The following is a 24,114-nucleotide window of genomic DNA, read 5'->3' on the forward strand; positions in this document are numbered from 1 at the left end:
CATGTTTTGTTTTTATTTCTCACCCTCCCACCATTATTTTTTTTTCCTTTTATGTTTCCATCCATGTTCCAAACTAGTTTCTAAGCGACGCAAGGCTCACCTGAGGCGCCTGGACCGGCGATGGACGCTGGGCGGGATAGTCAACAGGCAGCAGAGTCGAGGTGAATGAATAGCTTCCTGTGGCAACAGCCCTGAGGGCACACTGAAAACCATGCTGCCGCCTCAGCTTTTGTGCACTTGAGTGCTCCCCAGGGTCTCTCTCCCTCGGTACACTGCTGGAGGGAGGCTGAAGCTTCAAAGTTCTGATGTGTGTGTCATATATGAGAGATTGAGGGTATCTTGGAGCCAGGGTTAGGCACCTCAAAAGTGAAAGGCAAATAATTATGTGTAATTCTGTAGCGTGACTGCTTGTGCAGACTGGCAGAGTTCACATCTGTTGTGTTTTGAGTTTGAGCGCATCTGTACTCAGTCTTTCCTACCTCCGCAAGTACAAGGGATACGTTCAGGGCTATGAAGAGCCAAAAAAGAATTCCAGAGTGATCAGAGATGACCAAAGAGATCAGAGATGCGTGCTGGAAAATGCTTGGTGTAGTCTCCTCTCTCCCCTGTAAGCAGGGCTCAGTACTGGAGGAAGAGTTCTAGGGAAGTTCTGGGAGCTTCTGGATGTCAGTCCTAGTTCTTTGAAATGTCACCACCAGCAGCATCTTTTCAGCTTTGGTCTGGTGGGAGCATGGGGGAAAAATCAGCCTCACTTCATGTTTTGAAGCTGCATTTGGAATCTGATGAGGAATCTTCCAAACCAAGCACTTCTCCAGAGCATGCAACTCAACTTTGTTGGAGTAAAAGTACCACTTTCTGTTTTGTTCTCCACTGTCTTGCAGGATCACCCAGGTATTCACTGCACTTTATAAAGGGGGGGAGGGAACCTGCCACTTGTACCACTGTGTGAGTTTTACTTAACCTTACTGAGAGAATGGAACCAGATATAAGCAAAAAGAAGCTTACCAGCTCCCAGTAAAGAGAAAGTGTACTTCTGAAGTTTCAAACTTACCTTCTCCTGGTTTTGGTGGTAGTCCTGTGTGCAGACCCATGAAGATTCCAAGCAACAAATAACTTCAGTGACTTTTTTTAACCTGTGCTTCAAAGTGTCTTTGAGGGAACCACAATAACAGGAGGGGTTATCTTTCCCTAGGGTAGCTTCACCCTGCATTAACCAATACTGTCTTCATAAGGCAAGATCCTGCCTTAGGCACCAGGTACACACCAAAGGTGTCAAAAAACAAACAACGGTAAGCACACATGCTGGCATATAGGGGGGAGAAACAGCTTCTGTACCCAAAGAATTTGGGAGCTACTTATTTTTTCATAGCAAACTCTGCCAGATGCTTCCCAACACTTTAACTAGGAGAACTTTGGGGAATCGGTTTTCTAAGCGCTCTGTTTACCAGTTTATATATATATATATATATATATATATATGAATACATATATATAAATATGTGTTTTCTTTCCTATTCATACTGTACTGAAACAAAACTCAAAAAATGTTAAGGCTGCACGGCCAGTCCTGTAGCATACTGTGCTGGTAATACTCAAGGATCTAAGTTGCATTCCCCTCTTTTTCCTCTTCTACTCATCGTCTGTGCATACATCTTTTCCAGCCCTACCCTCTGGCTGGTGTCATGCTGTCTTCCCTGGCAGTCTTCCTCACCACACAGTCTCTTCTACCCCAGCCTTTGTCTTGCTCTGTAAAAATTTCTTCCCTTTTAGGCCCAAACAGTGCTGGGTTTAAAATTGTCTTGGACAGTGTGCCTTATCTCAAGCTAGATCATGGCAGCATCTCAAGGACTGAACATCTTCCAAGGAGGATCTGCTTGTATGAGTTCCCTCCGATGCATTTCAGCCAAAACTGGCCACATTTGCTAAACCTAAGGTGTATGGTGTTATTTGAGATGTGAGATGAGGAAGTTCTTACAGGAACAGGTTGATGGGAAGTAAAGATAGTGCTCTGAGAACCTGGGGACACACTGGAGGTAGGATGCATCTGGTATAGCAGCAGCCTGTTCAAGCATTCATCCGTTCCAAACTGCATTTGGAGAAGTATGAGTCGTTTTGGGTGTCCAGCCCACTGCTCTCTAACAGATCACGGTTTACATGAGGTCAGTAGAGACTTGTTTTTTGCTTCTTTCCCTCCCATTCCAGCCCAAAAGGCTTCTAACAAGGCCAAATTTGGGTGGGTTTGCACAGAAATGACAGAATACGTGAACTGTGCATATGCTGCTGCTAGCCTTCGAGCTCGTGCTCCAAAGCACAGAAGAACATGAGGCTGCACAAATATGAGGCTGCCAAAACTGCTTAATGCAGGGAAAACAGCTTCCCCTCCCCCACTTGGCCTCTTTCTTGGAAATAAATTCAATTAAACTTTTTGGCTGAAATTCTTCCCACCCAGCGATATTCTGCTTGAGATGGTCCCAGCTTTTTGAGCGGTTAGCTCTGAGAGTTCACCGGAGTTCAAGGCAAGCTAAAAGGATGCTTCCATTCATTAGTGGTACTCAGGCATAAATAGAAACTGTTTTACTGTCTAGTTTTGAGATCAAACTGCTTAAGCCATAACTGAAGATGGATCTGAAGGCCAGGACTTTGGAGGCAACTTGAGGCTTACTTCGTCTTTTTCCAAAGACCTTTAAAGAGGCTGAGCAACCCCAAGTCTCAGATATCTGGGAGTAATGTTGCTGGGTCTGCAAAGAAAGATGAAAGACAAATTATTGAATATCGTAGTAGTGCTCCTTTTATAAAGCTGGAAAAAAATCTGCAAAGAGAACAGCTGTAGTCTGTTTTTACAAAGAGAAACAGATGACATTTGTTACTGAAGTTTTCTCTTTAAAACCGTCTGTGGTGTGCCCAGATCTAAGAGATTATGTTGGTTTATGTTTCTTGTGTAGTTGCAGAGCTTTTTTTTTTTTTTTATTAAAAAAAAAAAAAGTTGAATGTTTCTAGATATGGTATATTTTCTAAATGTTGGCCTGTAGTTTTTTGAGACCCAGCCTAATACAAATGCTGATTGTGAGGAGAAGCTTGAACATTTGTAGTTTTCTTCAGACTGACCCTTGTTGGACCCACAAGGTGCAGAGTTCACATTCTCTTGCACCAGGTGAAATGCTGTTTCTACAGATGCATTTACCTGGAAATTCGCCTAGACGAGAGCTTGGGATTGTTTATGAGCTTATTTCACAAGAAGTCATTTGTGCTATTAGAGTTTGATTGGGAAAAATGGGGGTTTACATGCTGTTTTATATGCCAGATATTTGCTGTAAGTTACTGCTTCTCTGGGTTTGTGCCCAGCATTCTCATTGGAGCTGGTACAGTGCAGGGGGGTACTTTACATTTATTTGTGCCAACAGTGTAGCAACACACAGACTGTATTTCTGTCAAATGAACCTATTATGTAAGAGTAGCTGCTAGCACAAGAAATAGGCTATTGAATGGAAGAGTTAAAGTTCTTGCTTGAAAACTATACGTCTTCCTAGTGCTTGCCCAACTTGTTGGGAGTGATGGAGCAGAGGGGAGGCAGCTCGGAAGCCACCAAATTGCTCTTGAGGCTTGAAGCCATCTTCTTGCCCAAGTGCATCTTTCTGCAGCCTATTTGCCAGCTGTGGCAGCCTGACTGCCACTTTCAAGTGCTAAATCAAATTGGCACAGAGCACTAGATGTAGTTTAGTTTCTTCCTTTTTCTCCTACCTCCTCCCACCCTTGTACTCCAAGCAAAGTAGTAAATGTTTATTACTTCTTGCTGGTTGAATGTCAAGCATGTGTAATACAGAACTGTTTAGAAGAAATGTCATTATTCTTTTGTGTGTGTGTGTGTGTGTGTGTGTGTGTGTGTGTGTGTTGGCATGATGTTTCTGCTATTTAAAGGAAAAAAAAAAAAAAAAAAAGAGGGGACAGGAAGGAATGGGAGAGAGACAAAAGCTGAAGAGCTCCTGTCTGCAGATGGTCACATTTGATAGCTGTGGCTAGTTCTTTTCTCTGCAGAATATTTAGACAAGGAAAGCACAGCCGGTGTTGAGTCGCCGCGTCTCTCTCTGGAGCAGGGAGACTTTTTCCAGAAGCAGGTCTGACAAAGGGGGGAGGGCGAGCAGACTGCTGACTGAGGGGAAAGTATTTTGAAAGAAAATTCTTCTGTGGTTTGGAAGATGTAGGGTTGGGGCTGTTGCATTTTGCTGAGAAATCGTTAATTGGCTAATTTCTAGCCCAGCTCCCCTCTATCCTCCCCCTAACATTTCCAACCAGCCTGGGGTCACAGAAAGTTGGGGGCATGTCCAGGCACCAGCTGAGCAAAGGAAATTGCTCCCTTACTTGGCTCCTGAAGTGCTGTGGATAGCTTGCACGCTTGTTTATGGAGAGAGGAGAGAGCAAACTTCTGAAATCTAGGTGAAGGAGGGGTGTGCATTGCAGGGCATTCAGAACTTGGACACAGAAATGACTGAGCGCTGGCCATTTGCCTGGGAGAGTTGAGACTGATTATGCAGGGCTGGAAATGTGCGTGGTATTTTCACTGCCATAAATGCAAGGTTCCAGTCCCAAATACTTTACAGCCTAAACAAAGAGAATGAAAGCTCATGCATCAAAGGAGCCTGGGCAAGTGGCAATTTGGCATGCATCTTATTACAACCAAAAGGTTTTTCACAGTGGAAAGTGATACTTATTTGGTATTTTTAAAAGCTTTTAGAGAAGGGCTAAAACTAAGCTTGTTTGGCAAAGCAGGAAGCTGGGGTAGGTGAAGCTTATTTTAGTAAGGATTTGAGAGGTTTGGGGTTATTTGATACCATAGAGGAGGGAGCCTGTTCAGGTTGATGAGGCATCATGGGAAAGGCATGGAGCCGAGCACAGAAAGATGAAAGGATTTGGAGGAGTGGGAAATGGAAAGGGAGTGAAACAGTTACGTGTAGTAGGATATTAAAGCAAGATGGTACCCCTAAGGCTTAAAAATGCAAGGTGGGGCAATTCAATTGGATGCCACACCTGATAGAAAGTGGTTGAAGAAGCAGAGTGATTCTGGACAAGAGCAGTGTGCTGGGAAGGTAGCAAAAGAGAGGAGGTGGCTGTGCAAAAGAGGCGGAAGGGTCCGAGATCTAGCTGAGGGGAGCAGCAGTGATAGAAGATTTTGAAGGTGTTGGGAAAAGGAGCTGTTACCTTGGTGATAGACTAGAAAGAATCTGAAATAACCAGTGCCAAGGGAATTGGGAAGGTTGAATAAGGAAGATTTGGAAACTGCTACTGAAGTTCTATGTTACAGCTCTAGCAGTAAAACCAGAGGTCTGCTTTCCTTGACCTGAGTAAGTATAAATCCAGACAACCAGAGGAGGGACCAAGTTCCTTTCTCAAGACACCTCATAACTCTAGTGTGTGTGTGTGAGCACACGTGTAAAATCTGAAGTCTGCGTTTGACAGATGGGATTGGAAGAAACCTTTTAGGCTGTCAAGTTCAGTGCCTTGCTCTTTCTGATAATTAAATAGTTTCTTCAGGAACTGATGTAGCTTCATCTTAGCTGTTCTGAGGTTTTTCCTCTGTCTTAATGGGGCACCTGGTATGGAAAATGCCATATCCAATGTCTAAAATTTCTTTCAGATTTCATTTTCTCGTATAGACAAAAATACAGCAGATGAAACAAAAGGGAACCTGTTTGGGTGTTTGCTGGTTAAAGGGAGGGTGATGGAGTGAATGCATCTGCTGGATCTTTAATGAGAGGCTCTAGTTCTAGACAAAAAAAACACTGTGAAGCATTGTTGCCTTGGTCTGCTGTTACACAAGAATAAGTATCATCTGGCATGAAGTCCTCCTGAATCATAGCATGATTTAAAAGCAATGTTATAAGTACTTTTAATGCAAAAAGTTGCTCTTTATTAAACTGCATCTGAAAATCAGTAGAAAAAGATGCACAGGCACTGTTAAATTGTCCCAACTTGCTTTTTGGATTGTTTGATGTGAGTTACTTCCACGTTGCTTTCAGCAGTCTCAAACAGGACTCTGATCTCAAAGCTAGGAGAAGCTGCACCATCACCAGCCTGTCATTTGTGTATAGGAAAGGCCTCAGCTCTCAGCTTATATAAATGTTGCTTCCAAGCTCTACTGCCTTTCCTGAGGCGACTTAAGGAAAAAACAGAGTAAAATAGAAGCCTGCCTCTGAGGAGAAGAAAAGGAAGGAGGAGAAAGGCCGATGGGGATGTCAGGTTTTATAGTAACAAGTGGACTCAGCACTGGACTGCCAGAGACTCTGGGAATGCTCCAGGTGGGTGGTGTGGGTCTGGTAGTCCAAACAGGGCAGAAATTCTTGTTGTGCACGTTTTAAATGTGTCAGTGTCCAGGAGGAGGGAATGGCATGTGATAATCCTTGCCTTCCAAGCTAAGTGGGTTGCAATTGAATAATGCATGATGTGACAGGCTCGTATCGTATCTCTCTGACAAGAAGGCATTGCTTCCTCATGAGTGCCATGCTTAGATCTACAAGGGTAGCTAATTTTCCAGTAGAGGTATCTCCTTCAGTTGAGCTGGAAAAGATATGTTTGACCTGCAAGCTAGAAATATAGAAATATAAGGGAAGTTGTCTGAACTATTGACAGATCTCTGACTGTCGCGTACTCAGATCAGAAGTGTCTGCGTGCCGTTTTCAACTGATCCTGAAAAGGAGTCAGACTCTCATCTCTTTATTTCCAGAATGCAGCCCTGTAGCTGGTGTATGTGTTTTGTATCACGCAGTAGAGCTAATTCTGCCCACTTGACCTCAACAGTGAAGTTGATGTAATGGAAGCTGCAACTGGGGAATACGAGTTATATTCTTGCTTTTTTTTTTTTTTTTTTTTTTTTTTGACTGGTAATTGTTAAGTCAAAACTTGATGAATCAGGATTAAACACTTGTGAATTCTTTGCAGATCTACGGCACGTAACTTTATTGGTGGGTCTGGGATGGTTCACTGACGTGTATTCTGTACTGTTGCCTGTCATAGTATCTGAACAAAAGCAGTATATCTCAGAATTGCCAGTGTAATTCAGAGCAGTGTCTTTCCACTGGCTGCTGCTCTGCTGATTCTCTCATGAAGCCATTCATCTATGTTAAGTCTTTCCAGTAACTTTACATATCAATCATAAAGTGTCAGATATCTTCTCTTAAAGACTTGTGAATAGTAATCTGATATGTTGAATGCTGCATCAATCCTCTTAAGTGACACAGCTATTGAAAGCTCCACTGCTCCCTCCAGCAAATATTGGTTTATGCGTAACATCCTCTGCCTGGAGACAGTCTCTGAGAAGCAAACCAGAATTACACTTGGGTTGCAAGGGGACCCGTGTCTTCAGAGTACTGTTTAAGTTACAAACCTCATGTATGTTTGTGGTATCCTCTGCACCACTGACAGAAACCAAACGTGTGTAATCTTGGAAACGACCATAATTTTTGCTTTGAAAGCACTTTGCAAGGGGAAATTTTAATGGTGCCTTCCTGTTTTTGATCTGTAAGCTTAAAAATAGAACTGTGAAAGACAAACGTTATTGGGCCCTCTTTTCTGAGTGGATTTTTACCCTCAGAGCTATGATTGTCTTGCTTCATGAGAGAACTTCTCTCTCAGCCTTCCACTTCCATTCAGTCTCTTTTTAATTTCCCCTTCCCTCCCTGCAGGGAGGAATCTCCTGAAGCCTCTCCTCTCGAAGAGGAGTTAACAGATCTAAGAATGAAGGTGCTCCTGGACAGAATAAGACAGACTGTGGCAGCTCAGAAAGACCCACCAGTCTCACCTGTGCATCCTAGTGTTATGGCCCCCTGGATGGGATTACACCCGCCCTAGCAATTCCTTGTTTATTTCAGGGGTTGTCCAGTGTCTCTGGTCATTTGGAGCCACTGACAGGCAGTATTGAGTGTGATGCCAGGAAGCAAGATGAGAGCAGTAGGCCACACAGTAACGACAGTACTGGAGGCAGAGTGCTACTTAGGAGCAGTCTCTCCCCATTAAACCTAAGTAATAGTGTGAAGATAGGAAAGGCTGCAGCTGTGCCAATGGGAGGATGTGGCTTCTCCTTGGTATGGAAATAAATAGGAGGCATTCCTTTTGGAGCAACCTGTATAGACTTGAAACAGTGTTTTCAGTAGGGTAGGAAGAGATCTAATGTTCAGAGGGTAATTGCATCCTGGTTTGCAAAGGACCCTGTCCGCGAATTTTGATTTCACTTGCATTTTCAGACTCAGACATGCTGCTGCTGGAGTTGGTGGGTGAACATTGTGGCCATTCCTCAGCCACAAGAGACCATGCTGGAGCAGGAGTTTGGAATGCTCTGTTGCAGGTGTGAATGCCTGAGCCATGACTTCCCCTGTCCTCTGTAGAAGGAGGGAAGTTGCATCCCTGGAGACAGTAGGACTGCTTTGCCTGGCAAGAGGAGCTGGAACTGGCTGAATTGCTGGCTTTAGCTACAGCAGGTGCACATGAGGAAGAAAGTAAGGGAAACAGAGAGACTCCTGCTGTAGCTGTAGTGGCAAGGGGGAGCTTCAACAGCCTCTGTTACAGAGCAGCTTCGGTGTGGGGGAGACCAAGCAGAGCCTTCTTCCAGTACTAAGCAAGCACATGACAGCTCTTTGTAGCTGTCCTAGAAATGTCTCTGGAAGTGTAGTGTTTCTCTGGAGTGTGTTGCAGCTCTGTACCTGAATTTCCTCTTGGCCCTCTCCTCTGTCCAGAGATTTTCCAGAGTTCACTGTAGCACTTGGGGTTTTGCGGGTGATGAAACTGGATGCAAAACTCCACCAGCAGCAATCATTTTAAATAGATTAAGAACAAGTCTGCCTTTACCGTGCAGAGCAGGAGCACATAGAAGGAAAACTCTCCCGAGACTTTGAAGCCAGGTTTCATTAGCTGCTTCAGTACTCATCAGACTTATCATCTTATAGCAGAGTACGTCTGTGGGGAAGATGCTGTATCTTGATGCTGATCACAAACTGCAATTCCTTAGCAGTAATAAAGTAATTGCATTAACAGGGAGTAGGAGAGAATATTTTCTTTTTGGAAGCAAAGGTTTTCACAGGTTTTACTCTGTCAGAATTAGCATCCAATGCATTCCATTGAAAGGAGTTGATTTCAGATGTCATTTTACTGAATTTTCTGCCATCGGACAGCCTGCCAACTTTTTTCCCCACTTCTCAGATGTTTCTTACTCTGTCTGAGTAAGGATTTTTCTTTTAATTTTCTATACTTCACCCAGCACCAAGATGTAGTTGAACCACAAAACCCAACAGATGGTTGGGTCTGCTTCTCTTTCTCTAAAAATTCTTTCAACCTTCTCATAGCTCCCTTGTTCTGCAGTGATCAGGAACTCTGGATTCATTTAATTTCCTGCCTGTGCACAGACACCCCCCCCCCCCGTTTGCTCCTGGCCGTGCCTTGTTGTGATTGCCAGCAGAAAGTGCTGGAAAGGCTGTTGGATTGTGTACCTCCGTGATGGCCTTCCCCGCTCTGATGTAGCCACAGAAACTCATACTGTTAAATGCACTGTAGCTTGAGTTCAGTGGAGGAGTTTGGTAATTGTTTTCAATGCCAGCTGTACTTTAAGCTAACAGAGGAGAAGATTGCAGCCTTTCAGTACCTAAAGGGAGCCTACAAACAGGAGGGGAATCAACTCTTTGAAAGGATAGATAACAGTGGGACATGGGGAAATGGTTTTAAGTTGAGGGAGGGAAGATTTAGGTTGGATGTCAGGGGGAAGTTCTTTACTATGAGAGTGGTGAGGTGCTGGAACAGGCTGCCCAGAGAGGTTGTGGATGCCCCGTCCCTGGAGGTGTTAAAGGGTAGGTTGGATGGGGCCCTGGGCAGCCTGGTCTAGTATTAAAAGGGGAGTTTGGTGGCCCTGCATGTGGCAGGGGGGTTGGAGATTCATGATCTTTGAGGTCCCTTCCAACGCTGGCCATTCTGTGATTCTGTGAAGATTGACCGAGAGCATGATGGAGATACTGCAGGAGATCACTCCTTGTGGGTGGGCGAAGATGCTGAGATGATGGGTGTTTGCTCTGCTCTTTGGCTTGGGCTCAGCACATCTGCTCACCTCTGCCCAGCCTGGAAAGGTAATAGCTGCTGGAGATGAGTAGAGTGTTTGGCTCAAAGACCATACTTGAAATCTAGGTTATACTTTTGAAGTATGTCTTGGCTTTCTTCTTCTTTACCACTGCCCCTTGTGTACTTCTCTGGAGTGAGGTCTAGCAAAAGTGTGCTTGCAAACACTTCACAACCCACAATCTCAAGATGCTTTATGGTCTCCTATTAAACACAAAACCCTTCTATTCATAGGTCACTTCTTTAAATGCTGGTTCAAGCTCATTCCTGCCACTTCACACTGCTCTGGAGGTGCAGAGAGAGCAGCGTGATGGGCCAACCCCTCCGTGCTGGGGAGCATCAGTCTCTCTGTGGACCTGGGGCTCAGGTTTCAGTAACACAATGCTTCGTGCAGCCATGTACGTGTTCAAAAGAGCCAACTGGCTGGAGCTTCCGCAGTGACGCTCTGCTGATTTGGCAGCTGGGTTGATTCTGTCAAGTTACAGTATGGGAGTGAAGTCCAGCTACAAATCCTCTCTCTTACCCACTCGAGGAACATGGGGAGGGGAGAGGGAAGCTCTCACGGGACTTTGTGTCATTATTGGCATGGAAATGCTTTGTGATTATCAGCAGCAGGGTAGTGGTAAGGGGCTGATTATCTATCATGTCGTCAGCATAAATAATCAGTGGGCCCCTGAGCTGGGCTCCGCCTTTTGCAATGGCTCCACGTAATCACTGCATAACAGTTTAAAAGCAAGCAGAACAGAAAAACAGCTGGACTAATTCTGATCCTAACTGATGTTGCCTTTTCTCCCTTCACCAGAGGAGAAATATGTCACTATTCAGCCGTACGCCAGCCAGGGGAAGGATGAGATTGGGTTCGAAAAAGGGGTCACCGTGGAGGTCATCCAAAAGAACCTGGAAGGATGGTGGTACATCAGGTAAAGAAGCTGTGCTGCCACGGTTCCACAGGGCCTGTGGCAATGAACTTTTCTGATTGTTTACTTAACGTTAGCACTTAACTAATTCTGTAGCTGGGCAAGCAAACCCAGATTATCCATACTGCATCTTGAAGAAACGTAAAGAAAAGGCAAAGACAATGTGATGTTGATTAACGAAATACTACAGTGTGTGCAAAAGCTGTAGATTATTCTAGTGGGGAAATTCCTTAACCTGTGGAAATTTTTTCCTTCCTTCAAGTTAAAAGCCCATATCTGAGTTATGACAGTCCTGACAAGTCCTGTTGCGTGTGATTTTAATATTTCCAGTGTAAGTTTTTCTGCAGTATGTTTAAATCATTTATAGCAATGCTGAAAGGCTGATTGTGGTCTGCTGAGCTGTTTGGGGTAGACAGTGCTGTTTTCAGGGACAAAAGATCAATTTTCTGGCTATTGCTCTTCATAAAATTAACTGACGCTTCAGGTAATTCGCCTGACTTCTGCTTATCCAGACTGGGCCTTCAGGAATGTGTTCCAAGGGCAGGTGAAGTTATCATCACGTATCTAACTATGTATTTGAAATAACAGTCATAGAGGCTTAAGCACTTTAAAAGGAGATTTTTCTGGAAAAATGTTGTTAAATGTATGTTAAGTGTGTCTAAGATAGGGATATAAGGTGTCGGTGCTTTGAAAACTTTCTCCATCTAGGCTTACACAGCATGTAGGATTCTGCCTCTTCATAACAAATGCATTGTTCAGGTGTATGAATCTGGTGGTATTGTGACATCTCAGGTCCTTTTAAACAAGAAGTGATACAACAGATACCTTAAATGCCAGTTTGTCTCTCAGGCAATGCAGCACATCTCCTGGAGCCATCTTTCTGTTCAGCATGTAATGATTTTTCCCTTTTCCCTCTTCAAGTTGTAACTTCCTTTTGTTTGAGTTCTGCTTGATTCAATAGCGATGAATGAGGGCTATGAAATTGCTGACCAAAGCAGTGTTGTTGTTTTTCTTGATGTCCTGTAGTTAGAAAATAGATTTTTCTCTTCCATCTAATGCTCCCATAGAGGGAAGAGGCTAATAAAGATAGCAGTGGAGTCAGGGAGGTACTCTAGATAGGAGGCACTCAGAATGCCTGGGTTTGGTCAGGTCACATTTTTTTCTCCTTTAATCATTCTCAGGAGTGGAATCCAAAGTTGCAGCTAGAGGAGCCAACAGCATGTAGACTTTGTGAGGGAAGAAGCAATGCAAGATACCTCCAGTTTATTTTAGTGTTCTTTGAAATGCATCTGCATTACTACCATAGTTTCCCCTTGCCATGCCAACAGCTCTACAATAAATAGAAATCCCTTTCTTTCTTTTCCCTTGCACTGTCCTTTCAACTAGGCACATGGTTTTTTAGGAACTAAAGCACAAGTGTGTGCTTGTCAGGCTCTACAGCAGAAGTGCAATCTGGCATACAGTGATGCTTGCTGAAGTGGCTCCTTCACATTCATCCACTTGAAGGCCACTGGGTTCCACACCCTCTCCATGATAGGCTGGGAATGCAGCACGTCCATAGCTTTTCTTCTTAAAGAGACATTTTGGGTTGAGCAGCCTCTGCTTTGTTGAAAGGTGGATTAGCTCTTCCCCGTAGGAGTGCATTGGGTGCTTTGATGCCATTCGTCCTCTGCTGCTGTAGCGCACTACTCTGCTCTCTGCCTGGAGGTTTATTCAGCTCTTAGAAACTTATTTTTCCACTAGCAACACTTTGAGAAATGTTGATGCAGTGATCCGTCCCTGGCAAGCTGCTTCTTTGCAGCCCAAACCATCTTGAACTTCTTGTGCTATTTATTAGGCTTAAACCCCCATGATACTGTTTGGGACCACTCAGAAAAAAGGTTCCTCATCCTCAACAATTCTGCATTCTGAGCACTGAGTGCCTTACAGGCTGCAACTCTCTCTTCTGCAGTGAGCATGCAGGAAGATGGGAAGAGGTTGCAGCTGAATCCTGCTGCTTTGTTGTTTGCTGAGCTGGATATCAGAGCCCCGCATAAATGTCCAGAAATACAAACAAACCCAGCAGCTTGCAAATGGAATCCACCTTAAAGACATTAGCATGTTCCACCTTAAATATGTAATTTCCCCAAATTCCTTGCCATGTGCTGATCCTCATTTCCTGTCCTTCTTTTTTTCTTTTTTTTTTTTCCTTTTTTCTTCTTTTTTTTTTTCCTCCCCCAGTTTGCTTCCCTCTGGAGTAGTTCCAGTGCTCTGGAGCTGGAAAGCAGATGTGACTCTCAGACTCACACAGGCATTTCTGCCTTTATTTTATTTTATTTTTTTTTAAAACATTCCTATGGTTTGAATCCATTTTTTCCTTCACGTAATATAAACGGAGAGTTTTGGAATCATGGGGAACCAAATCAGAGCACCTCATTCTATAACCCTCCCATTTCTTTGCTATAGAAGCTAGAGACAATATTGATGTTTTCCTTTACTTTTGTATGTTATGTCTTTAAAAAAAATTGTTTCAAATGTGAGAAATGAAACAAATGCTCTGACATGGATCCTTTGTACTGCTCCACTGAGTTCAGTGGATCTGTGCACTTCCTGATGACATTAGCACCCATTGTTTAAATCTTGCTTTCCATCATAACCCTCTCCTGGAGGTACTCTCATGGTGCCTGTTAGCATTCAGATCACAACACACTAAGCAAAGAATTTGCTATCAGTCTGCTGCTTCAGTTTTGTTATTTGTTCTGAGCCTGAGCCCAAGTGAATGAGGTGCACTTGGGGTGGTAAGTAGCTGCCCTAGAGCTGGGAGGGACCTAGGCTGGGGTTTGAGGTATTTCCAGTGGGTTGTGATTATAAAAGAAGGAAGGATGTTTGTGATTCAGCTCTTGGACGTGAAGTGAAGGCTGTTACTGGTTCAAGACTTTTCTGAAGCTGGTTGGCATTTGCCATTAGTTGTTGATCTCCCTGTTTTGTAGGTGAGAGTAGTCTTTGAGCTGATGTTTGCAAAAGCGGTTTGAGATTACCATGTTGTTCAAGAACTAAGGTGTAAGCCTATTTGACATCTTACATAAGCATCATTTTATTTGTGGACATGCAGAAATAAGCTGGCAGTTGCTGGCAGCTACTGCTCAGCATTAACTTCAGATTGAATTTACTGACTCATAGGAAGGAGCAGCTAGCAACAGCCTCTGCCGGGAGGGTACGTTGCCCAGAGTTATGAACTGTCCAGCTATTGCTGCTTCTATTCATTGGGAGAAACTGTGTGAGATCAGAGGTCTGAAGCAGTGGGATTATATGGGCTGATCCAAACAGCCACACACAGTTGGCAGGAGAACTAACGAGCCAGCACAGAACCTGCCTGTTGCTGCTTCTCTGATCTTAAGCATATTAAGTCACCCACAAACTAAGATGGATGTAGAATATTTTTTCTTGCTGATTTTGCACAATCAAGCTCTGTTAAAATAACCTTTGCAGTGTTCGCTGCAGTTCTCAGTGCACTGGCCAGCCTAACTTTCTCTTCAAGCTAAAATCTTGACATTTCCAAATTATGTAAAGTTCTCTGTCCTTCCAAAAACAACAACAAACTTACCTAATGCACTGATCTGTAGCTCTGCAGAAGGACCATCTACTGCAAAAGCAGATGGAGCGAAAAGTCTTCAAGACTTAAAAATGGTACTGAGATGCCTCCTCATAACGGGAGGCATGTGTTGCATTGGAACATATGGAAGTCTTTTTTTTTTTTTCTCTTTCAGCTCAGTTTGTGGTTTGTCTGAAAATCCTCAAAGAGGACAGAATTGTGTAGATCGAAGTCATATCCTGATGCAATATCAGTAGCTTGTTGTTGCATATCTGTTAGAAGCCAAATCAAGTCATTATCACTTCATTACTTTTTATTAGTCTCCTTGCTGCAAACAAAGCTCAAAGCTCTTGGGATGTTTTTCTTTGATACCAGAATCCTTGGAAAAACTCATAGCTGAGCTCTGAACAGGGAAGATCCTTATCTTTGCCTTCATGCATGACAGAGAGAAGCTGCTGTAGGAAACAGAAGCATCTCTGTTTTGTGTCCTTGTTGATATAGATGAGAGGGGAGGAAAAAGCAAGCTTTTGAACACAGAGACCCTTGTACTTGTTGCTGTAAGTACAGAAATTGTTTTGTACAGCAGGATACTAACAAAAAGTCTAAGGAAGACAACGTACAGTATGTGTTCCTGTTTCATCCATAAAGTCTTGGTGCCCTTCTTGAGTGTCCAAATGTGATGGATGAGCCCAGGATGTGCCCTGGTGCATTAATCTCACAGTGAACCACAGAATCCTTGCTTTCCATAACAGTTATGAATCTAATTGAAAACTAATTTTATGATATTTCCCCACCCAGCTTCCTCCTTTGCGGTCTGAATTTCTACTTTCGCTGAAGAGCCTTAGAGTCCTACTGTTTTAACCTTTGTATTTCCTGCAGATTTCCTGAGCACCAGGAATTTAATGAGGCCTGCTTTCCCACTTACAGTTCAAGCACCTGCCTTGGGTATCGTGAGAGATTAAAGAGAGAAGGGCTTCAGTGACTCACTCTGTAGCAAGTTAAGGTTTCATTAGGGAAAGCAGAGTTCATCCACATAGTCCTCCCTGGAGTCTGATTGTAATCTGAAATCCCTGCTGAGGTGTTAGGAATGGCAGGAGTTAGAAAAACCATCTTCCCAAAAGCCCAGTTGTGGAAGAATGACTTCAGTTTGAAGTGTAGCATGAGCAGCTGAGTCTGATGCTCCAGGAACTCGTACTGGATTCAAGTGTCTTTTCAGATTTCCCAGTTTATTTCTTCAAATAGCCCCTAGCTTGTTTAAGAAAATGAGTCTCCATCAAAGCTGGTTGTATTTTTTTCTAGTCACATTTTTTTCTTGACCATGCAGTGATGGAGGAAGCTACAGTGGTTCAACAATCCCGTATTCTCCATAAAAATAAAAAAGCTGATCAGACAAGACTGGGAGTTATGAGAGGAGGGGAAGTATTCATTATTATAATTACAAGGAGATAGGATTGCACAAGTACCTTTTATAGAGCGCATGCAGGGGCTCTGTGTGTGGATGAATTTCATTCTTATTTTAACTCTTTTCTATTTTGAGTTGCTGCTTGGAAGGGTTAAAATCTTTTACTCACTAGCTTGCATTTTTTTGCTGTACGGAAGAATACTGAATTTTTTTTAGTACTGTCTAGATGGGGCATAAAACAAAAGTGTTCAAGCTCTTGGTCTTGTGAGTAACTATGTTCCTTACTCAGAGAGACTTTATGATAAGTGACTTTTGACTGTAGTCTGCAGTTTGCTACTAGCTGAACTGACTTTGAGATGTCAATAGGTAATAAATTCAGTACTCAGATCAGCTTTTGTGGTCTCCAAGTTTTGTTTTATGCCATTATCCATTAATTTTGCCTTTGTTGTTGCACCTGAACTGCATTGAGAAAGCTGTGTTCAATGTGTTGATATTTCCTTTTGCGCCTGCAGGTATCTTGGAAAAGAGGGCTGGGCCCCAGCTTCATATCTGAAGAAGGCTAAAGATGATCTTCCATCTAGAAAAAAGAACTTAACTGGGCCAGTGGAAATCATTGGAAACATCATGGAGATCAGCAACCTGCTGAACAAGAAATCCACTGACAAGGAAACTCAAGCAGAAAATGAGACCTCAGAAACACATATCACCAAGAAGGAAATCAGTTTGCCTATTCTTTGCAATGACTCTAATGGTAATGCCATGATGACACCGGACAAGCAGGCTTCCAAACTGGCCCAGGGATCTCCAGCCATAGCAAGGATAGCGCCACAAAGAGCTCAGATAAGTAAGTCATTAAAGTAGTGAAGATTTCCAATTTGCAATGAATTGTTTTCTATCTTTCAGGACTGGTGTTACTTAAGGTCAGCTTAGGTCCAGCATATGCTGCCCTTAGAGCTGAGCCTGCTGTGTAGATCTTTGCACTTGTCTGTAGATTTGCAGGAACTCCAAGTTACGGTCATTTTTTAATAGTGATAAAATTTGACTTTATATAAAGACTGGCTAATGCTTGTTTATTTTAGCCTCTGTGTGGAGACTTAACATTTTATTTCAGGAAAAGGTTTTTTTCCCTCTTCTATGCACCATAAAATGTGCTGCCCCTCAGCTGTGGTAATGCAGATGATGTAATGGTGCGTTCAAATCAAGGAGATCATGTACATCTTATCTTGCATTTGTTTTGCTTTTTTCCTGGGATCAAGTTGCTATAATGTTTGTACTGCTTCATCGGCAAAATGCAGATGCTAACACTCATCTGGGCAGGGAATGGTAAGATACTTTGAGAAAGGATAATATAAATGTTACTAATAGAGTGGATTATTTTTACTGCTGGGGGGAAAGCTAGATATTAGGCCAGTTCTTTGCTGGCTTGTCTCCAATGGCCTGGTCAGTTCCAGCAGAAAATACAATCCACTACTTTCTGGCAGTGATTTCCTTTTAAATTTGCTAGCCTAGCTGAGATGAATAGCAAAGTTGCCTTAGTATTTCTAATATATCCTCTTCCTGCTTCCTGCCTTGTTTCACAGAGGTTGCTTAAATATTTCAAATATTGATTTCTAGTAATTGTAACAGAGGAGAGCTGCTGAAGAATGTGTTTAGCAGTATCTAACAAGTTAAAGAAAATTTCCCCTCATCTTTCCTGCTTAGGTTCTCCAAATTTAAGAACAAGGCCACCCCCACGAAGAGAATCCAGTCTGGTTTGTATTGTTTTACAATATATAGTAGCAGTGGGGTAGGAGGAGTGTGGGTACTTCATTAGGCTTCCTACAATTGTACTAAGTGTGGTGCAGTGGGGCATATCAGAGACATCCTTTATTTTCATGACTGTTCATTTTATTGTTGAACAGACATAGATACCCTAATGTTAATTGGGAGATTTGTTTTCTTTAGTTAGGGCAACATCTTGAAAATTTTTGAAAATGTTGAACTGTTCTTAATTTGCAGTCCCATATCAGAATATTTTGATGCTATGTTATGTCTGAACCTAGAAAATAGTCACTTTCATTCCTACTGAAAAGGTATTTTGAGGAGGAGAAAGTCGTGTTGGACGTGAGACAGTTATTGGGAGTTAGATATCAGAAGCCTTCACAAATGAGTATGCAGAACTCTAACTGATCTGACCCAGCAGTTTCATACCAACCCTTCAACCATATGAAGAATTGGTGGTATGAGTATTTTCACAGGAGAATAAAAGTTTTAAGTAGGGAGAACGTTGTAAATCCACTGTGTCCTGTGAATGTGCATTAAAGCCAGTTTGGCTGACTTAGAAGTTTTAAAGTTCTTCTGAATATTTTTTTCAAGGACTCTGTCTTTTGACCTGAAATGATAGATGACTTGTCGTAACACCTGGGAGTGTCTTCCCTCCTTCCATTGCTCCCATCTCTGAGGTGGCTAAGCTTCACTGTCGTATATGTTTAAAATGACTTGGGATCTTATGGAAGGGTGCGTGCTGCAGGAGTAAGACCTTCTTTGATCCTTTTTTTTCAAAGCTGGGAGTGTGGAATTTTGAAACAATTTATGACATTTGGACCATCATCTGGGTAGTTCACATCTGAAGTAATCTATCGCACAGAAGTCACAGTAATAACTTCTTTATAGACAGACAATGCATAGTATTCAATCTTTGCTACAGCTTTTTTTGGTCAGTTTGTGTTACTTGAGATGCCTCTCAAGCAATCAGGTGAATATACCCTCTAAAATGTGATAGCTTAATGTAAAAGCATATAGCTTTTAGAGAAGTCTGATATGCTATTGTAATAGCCATAAATATCAGTGCCTTTTTTCTCATGGAGCCATTGTAAAATGTAAATGTGGGTTTTGTTGACATTTGGATGTTGGTATTGTTTTGGGACTGTTATGGAGAGAAACAGGAATCTTTTTGTTCTATAGTGACGTTCTTCCCCTTCTTTTATCACTTAAGCTGAGCAAAGCTCTCCTTTCTTGTTGAAGATATCCATTTGGTCATGTCATTGAAGAATTACAATCCAGCAGCGTATTAAAAGCAGTAATTACATTACATTTTTATAGTAGTATATTTGGCAATAGGCAGAATCTATCATAGGCATGTTGCAATGCATTTTTCTGCAGTTGTGACAAGTCATCCAGAATGGAGTGTTACTGGACAAAGCCCCAGAGTAAATGGGGTGGCTGTGACTGGTATGGCAGCTCACAGTTTATGCCCCATCAGTAAAATGTTTTACTGTTCAGGTAAAGATTATCACACTCGCAGTAGCTAGCAAAAATGTCATTGACAGTGCATATTTAGAAAGCCTTCTCTCTTGCATCCCATCTCTTTAGGAAGTTGCACAGGAAGAAGAAAGAGTTCAGTGAATAGAATGTCTGAGAAGGCAATTTCTCGTTCATACTGCTGTTCAGCCTGCTGTTTCTATGGTTTAACTGAACGAAACTTCCTGTTTGCCATAGGGTTTTCAGTTGCCCAAACCACCAGAGCCACCCTCTGTGGAAGTGGAATACTACACCATTGCAGAGTTCCAGTCGTGTATCTCTGATGGGATAAGCTTTCGCGGTGGACAAAAGGCAGAGGTGAGCCTTAACAGTGCAAACAGTGGAAAAATAATGCTTGGCTGTTGTAGGGGACAGGATTGAAATGCAAGGAGCGAAAAGTAATTCATAGAGATTTTTGTCTAAGTAATGTGTTCCTTATCGTCTCATAGGTTATAGAAAAGAATTCTGGTGGCTGGTGGTATGTGCAGATTGGAGAGAAGGAAGGATGGGCTCCAGCATCTTACATTGACAAGAGGAAGAAGCCAAATTTAAATAGAAGAACAAGTACTTTAACCCGCCCGAAAGTTCCTCCCCCAGCACCACCCAGTAAACCTAAAGACTCTGAAGAAGGAACGACTGGAATGGTTTCTTCAGAGAATACCCAGGACTCTCCCCACAAGGTGAAATATGAAGAACCTGAGTATGATGTGCCTGCCTTTGGCTTTGATTCAGAGTGTGAAGTAAATGAAAGTCATCGTGAAGAGGGCACTCCTGAGAAACGACTGTTTCAGCCCCTCAAGCCCTCTCCTGTGTCATCACTTCAGAAAGCAAAGTTCAAAGTAGGAGAGTCTTCAGAGGATGTTGCTAATGAAGAAGAGACCATTTATGAGAATGAGGGGTTCAGGCGTTATGTGGAAGATTCTTTGTCCAATAAGGAATCTAGTGGAGACTCTGATTCTCAGAAAAGCTCTTCTCTTTCTTTGATTCGAAGGAACTCGCCATGTTCTCTCTCTCCTAAATCATCGTTCATGAAGCCCAAGATGGAAAAAGACATCCAGCCCGAGATTGGAAAATGTCACTATTCTAGGAGTGAGGAGACAAAACCAAGATCAGCTTCAGATGTTGGCTTACGTAGCGTGCCAAGAACAGGCATGAAGAAAGAGCCTGGGCAGAGTCCTTCAATTAGAGCAAAACCAATTGTTAGGCCCAAACCATTCCTGAACAAGGCAGATTCTCAGAGTCAAGAAAAGATGGATATCAGCACTTTAAGGCGTCAGCTGAGGCCAACTGGGCAACTCAGAGGTGGACTTAAAGGTTCGAGAAGTGAAGAGTCTGAAAGCCCACCACACACAGCTTCTGAAAACCACGATGACCATGTGAGGAGGGGCTCAGCTGACCTCATTACAGTTCCTTCCCGTGGCATTTTCTGTTCTAGCCATCCAGCCAAAACTGAGCAGGAAAATGATTCCAGGTGTTTCTATGTGACCACTGACTCATACCAGAAGGTACAGGATTCTGAAATTTGCTTCCCAGCAGGAGTGGAAGTGGAAGTGCTTGAAAAGCAAGCCAGTGGGTGGTGGTACCTGAAATATGGAGATATGGAAGGCTGGGCTCCTTCCCATTACTTGGCTCTCCCTGATAACCAGCAAGAAACCACATCAGTGGAGACCGATGCCTCATTCACCAGGAACAGGAAAAATGAAAATAAATCAAACAGCTTAGAGAAGATAGAGAAGAGGGTTCAGGCTTTGAACACCATCAACCAGAGCAAACGTGCAACACCACCCATCCCAAGCAAACCTCCAGGTGGATTTTCAAAAACATCAGGACCTGTAAAAATGCGGAATGGTGTGAGGCAGCTTGCTGTCCGGCCTCAGTCGGTGTTTGTCTCCCCACCACCTAAGGATAACAACTTGTCGTGTTCCTTGCGCAGAAATGAGTCTTTAACAGCCACAGACCATCTTAGAAATGTGCGTCGCAATTCCTCCTTCAGTAATGCACGGTCACAGCCAGGTGATGCAAAGGGAAAGCAGCCTGAGAGGTCGGGCTCCGAGGGTTCAGAGCCCACCTCCAACCTCCCCAGCCAGAGGAATGGGATCCCCGTGTCTACTGTCAGGCCAAAGCCCATTGAAAAATCCCAGTTCATCCATAACAACCTCAAGGACATCTATGTTTCGATTGCAGACTATGAAGGGGATGAGGAGACTGCAGGATTTCAAGAAGGTGTCTGCATGGAGGTCCTTGAAAGGAACCCAAATGGCTGGTGGTACTGCCAGATCATGAATGGTGTGAAGCCATTCAAGGGCTGGGTGCCCTCAAATTATTTGGAGAAAAAGAACTAGTATTGCAATATCTTCAACCTCCCTAATTTATACTGTTCCTGCTGTGTACATGTGGAAAAAAATAACTGCTATACACAAAGACCTTTCCCATGTGCCCCAGTTTGTACAAAGGGACAAAGGAGTCTATGCTGAGGACAAATCTGCCATGTTCTGGAGAGGTTTGTGGGGTTAACATGTTGTAAGCAACTATGAAGATGCAGCAGTCAACTGCCTTTTTGTGAAGTTGTTAATAATCTTATATGTGTAACAGGGTATGACATCCCATCTTTCCCGTTATTGATAGGAAACCAAGTGTGTGCCTTTCATGAGAGAAATACACATGCATCTCAACTTGGGGAGTTCTGTGCCAAACTCTTTTACAATCTTGGCTCCCTTTTCTCCTCGTTCTTGTCCGTATGTGGAATACCCAAGAGTTTCAGATGCATTTCTACAACTTGCAGTGAGAAGCAAATGGAATTTTCTGAAACACAAAGGGACTCAAATCCTTTGGAGAAGCTTTTTTTTTTTTTTTTTTTTTTTTTTTGTCTTCTTCTCAACAGTTGTTTGGTCCAGAGTTGGAGCCTTTTCATCGTGGAGAGATTTGGTCTCTGACTTCATCTGTGTGTTCTTTCTGCTAATTCACCCGGAATGGCGATCAGGTGGTGTTGGTTGGAGGGCTCCTTGTTTCCTTTCTTTCTGTCTCCTTCTTTGAGTTGATATCAGGTGTTCTGGGGCAGCAATGCCTACTGGTGCTTGTAAAAACAAACCTACAAACCCCATGCTTAAGCACGTTTATTACTTTGTAAGCTCCCTATTTAGTTCTGTGCCTGACTTCTGCCAGGAGATCCTGGTTGAGTCTCTTTACAGAACTGGGTTTCTCAAAACTTGTCATAAAATCAAAATGTACAAAAGTCCCTTAAGACACTGAAGATGTGGCTGTCAAATGCGTTGCTTCTGCTTTTCTAGCAGTCTGGTCCAAATCCAAGCATACTGTCTGCTAGCAGGGCCCATAGAGGTATTAGTTAGAAATAGCTGTAACCTTCTGCAACATCAGTGTTTACAACGAGGGGGAAAAAAAGCCATCAAACTCGGTCTGCACATCTTTAATTTGTATATTTTTGGGGAATTGTTTTTCCATGTTTTGTTTCTTTTCTGTGCATTCTGGGTTGTTTTGTTTTTTTGTTTTTTTTTTTTTTAGTCTTGGTTTACCAAAAGAGACTTAAAACTGAAGTAGGAGCCAAATATGTGTTTCTGTTCCCACTTGAATCCAAGAAGTACATTTGTACTGGAAAGTGTGCCTGGGCTTTTCAGGCTCAGGGATTTAATATCAAAGCAATTAAGTCTAAAACACATTAACCAGGAAGCTGCCTCTTCTAGTTCCATTTCTGTTTGTTTTTTTTTAACTCATGCTTTGAAATGTGGCACCTGATGAAGATGGCGTTGTGTGAAATAGAAGAGGCATCCACTGCAGAAGGCTTTGGAATATGAAGTTATTCTTGAGGTAGCCAACTCTTGTACTGTAAACATCATTGGCCAAATCCCTACTGTACTTGAGAAAGCCTTGCTTATTTTTTTTTTATTTTTAAAATGGTTCTGTTAATCACTCTAAATCAAAATCTAATTCTTTTAAATAGTAGGTAGTCTTGTGTCTGTTTTAAGAGGGAAGAGGCAAACTATTTCACTACTGGTTTACACAAGATGATCCATGCCCTTTTTTTCCACCAGAGCTTCATACGATTTGGCTTGGAAGGTAAAGGTTACAAAGACTTAAAAATAGCTGGGTTCGAGGGTCTGAGTAAAATAGCACAACAGTATTGTGTGTTACGGGGGATGTTTCTCTGCCAAAAAAAAATTATACAATTTATACGTTGTTCTTGTCTTTATTCTTAACTTTTTTTTTGGGGGGGGGGGGAGGGTGGGGCTTTTAATTGCTATGGTAATATTGAGAGAGTTGCCTACAGCTAACCTGTCTGATATCCTTTAGGTGGCCGAAATAACATCGAAGTGCCACAACAGGCTACAAGCAGTGCTGTGTTTTGAGGGGCTCTCAGAATCCAGGCAGGGAGGGGTGGGTGTTTGGGATCCCTTTCAGTTGTGGTGGCAGGAGAAGGAGGTGTATCTGCACAACAGCTTGTATCAGTGTGCAGGACCCTCTTTGTACCTTACATCTTACTATATAATATATATGTATGTATCCAGTTAGCTTCATCTTACTGGATGTGTATCTGAGGCATTGTGGCCCAGTCTCATACTTCTCCCCATTTTTAGTTGTACTAATATGGTCGCAGCTGTAAAAGGCTGTTGGAGATGTTGTGAGATTACAATAGAAGTATTATATTCTTCTGCTGGACAGTATTAAATAGAGCAATACATAGAGTTATCTGCTAGATTGCAGTACTAATAGTAGTGACTTAGTGACTTGTATTAATGTTATGATTTATTTTAACAATAATGATGCGGAAGTGGTTCATTATTTTGAATTAATGCACTTTAACAATAAAAGAAACCAAAATGGAAGCCAATGCAGAGAACTAAGTG

The 24,114-nt window shown here is 42.7% G+C and overlaps 1 protein-coding gene across 1 annotated transcript in view; it reads left to right on the forward strand.

Moving 5' to 3' along the window:
- The window catches only part of SH3PXD2A (SH3 and PX domains 2A), a 226,031-nt gene extending 202,580 nt beyond the window's left edge, over positions 1 to 23,451 (forward strand). The window contains exons 9-14 of the mRNA XM_042818810.1: positions 78 to 161; positions 10,889 to 11,006; positions 16,489 to 16,820; positions 17,678 to 17,727; positions 19,454 to 19,573; positions 19,705 to 23,451. Coding sequence (XP_042674744.1) covers positions 78 to 161; positions 10,889 to 11,006; positions 16,489 to 16,820; positions 17,678 to 17,727; positions 19,454 to 19,573; positions 19,705 to 21,597 — 2,597 coding nt within the window. The 3' untranslated portion in view covers positions 21,598 to 23,451. The remainder of the gene's footprint in view (positions 1 to 77; positions 162 to 10,888; positions 11,007 to 16,488; positions 16,821 to 17,677; positions 17,728 to 19,453; positions 19,574 to 19,704) is intronic.
- Positions 23,452 to 24,114: the final 663 nt, after the last annotated feature.

Source organism: Centrocercus urophasianus, unplaced genomic scaffold (genome assembly GCF_019232065.1).
Source record: "Centrocercus urophasianus isolate 14NV4802_14NV808 unplaced genomic scaffold, USGS_Curo_1.0 seq_17, whole genome shotgun sequence".
NCBI lineage: Eukaryota > Metazoa > Chordata > Aves > Galliformes > Phasianidae > Centrocercus > Centrocercus urophasianus.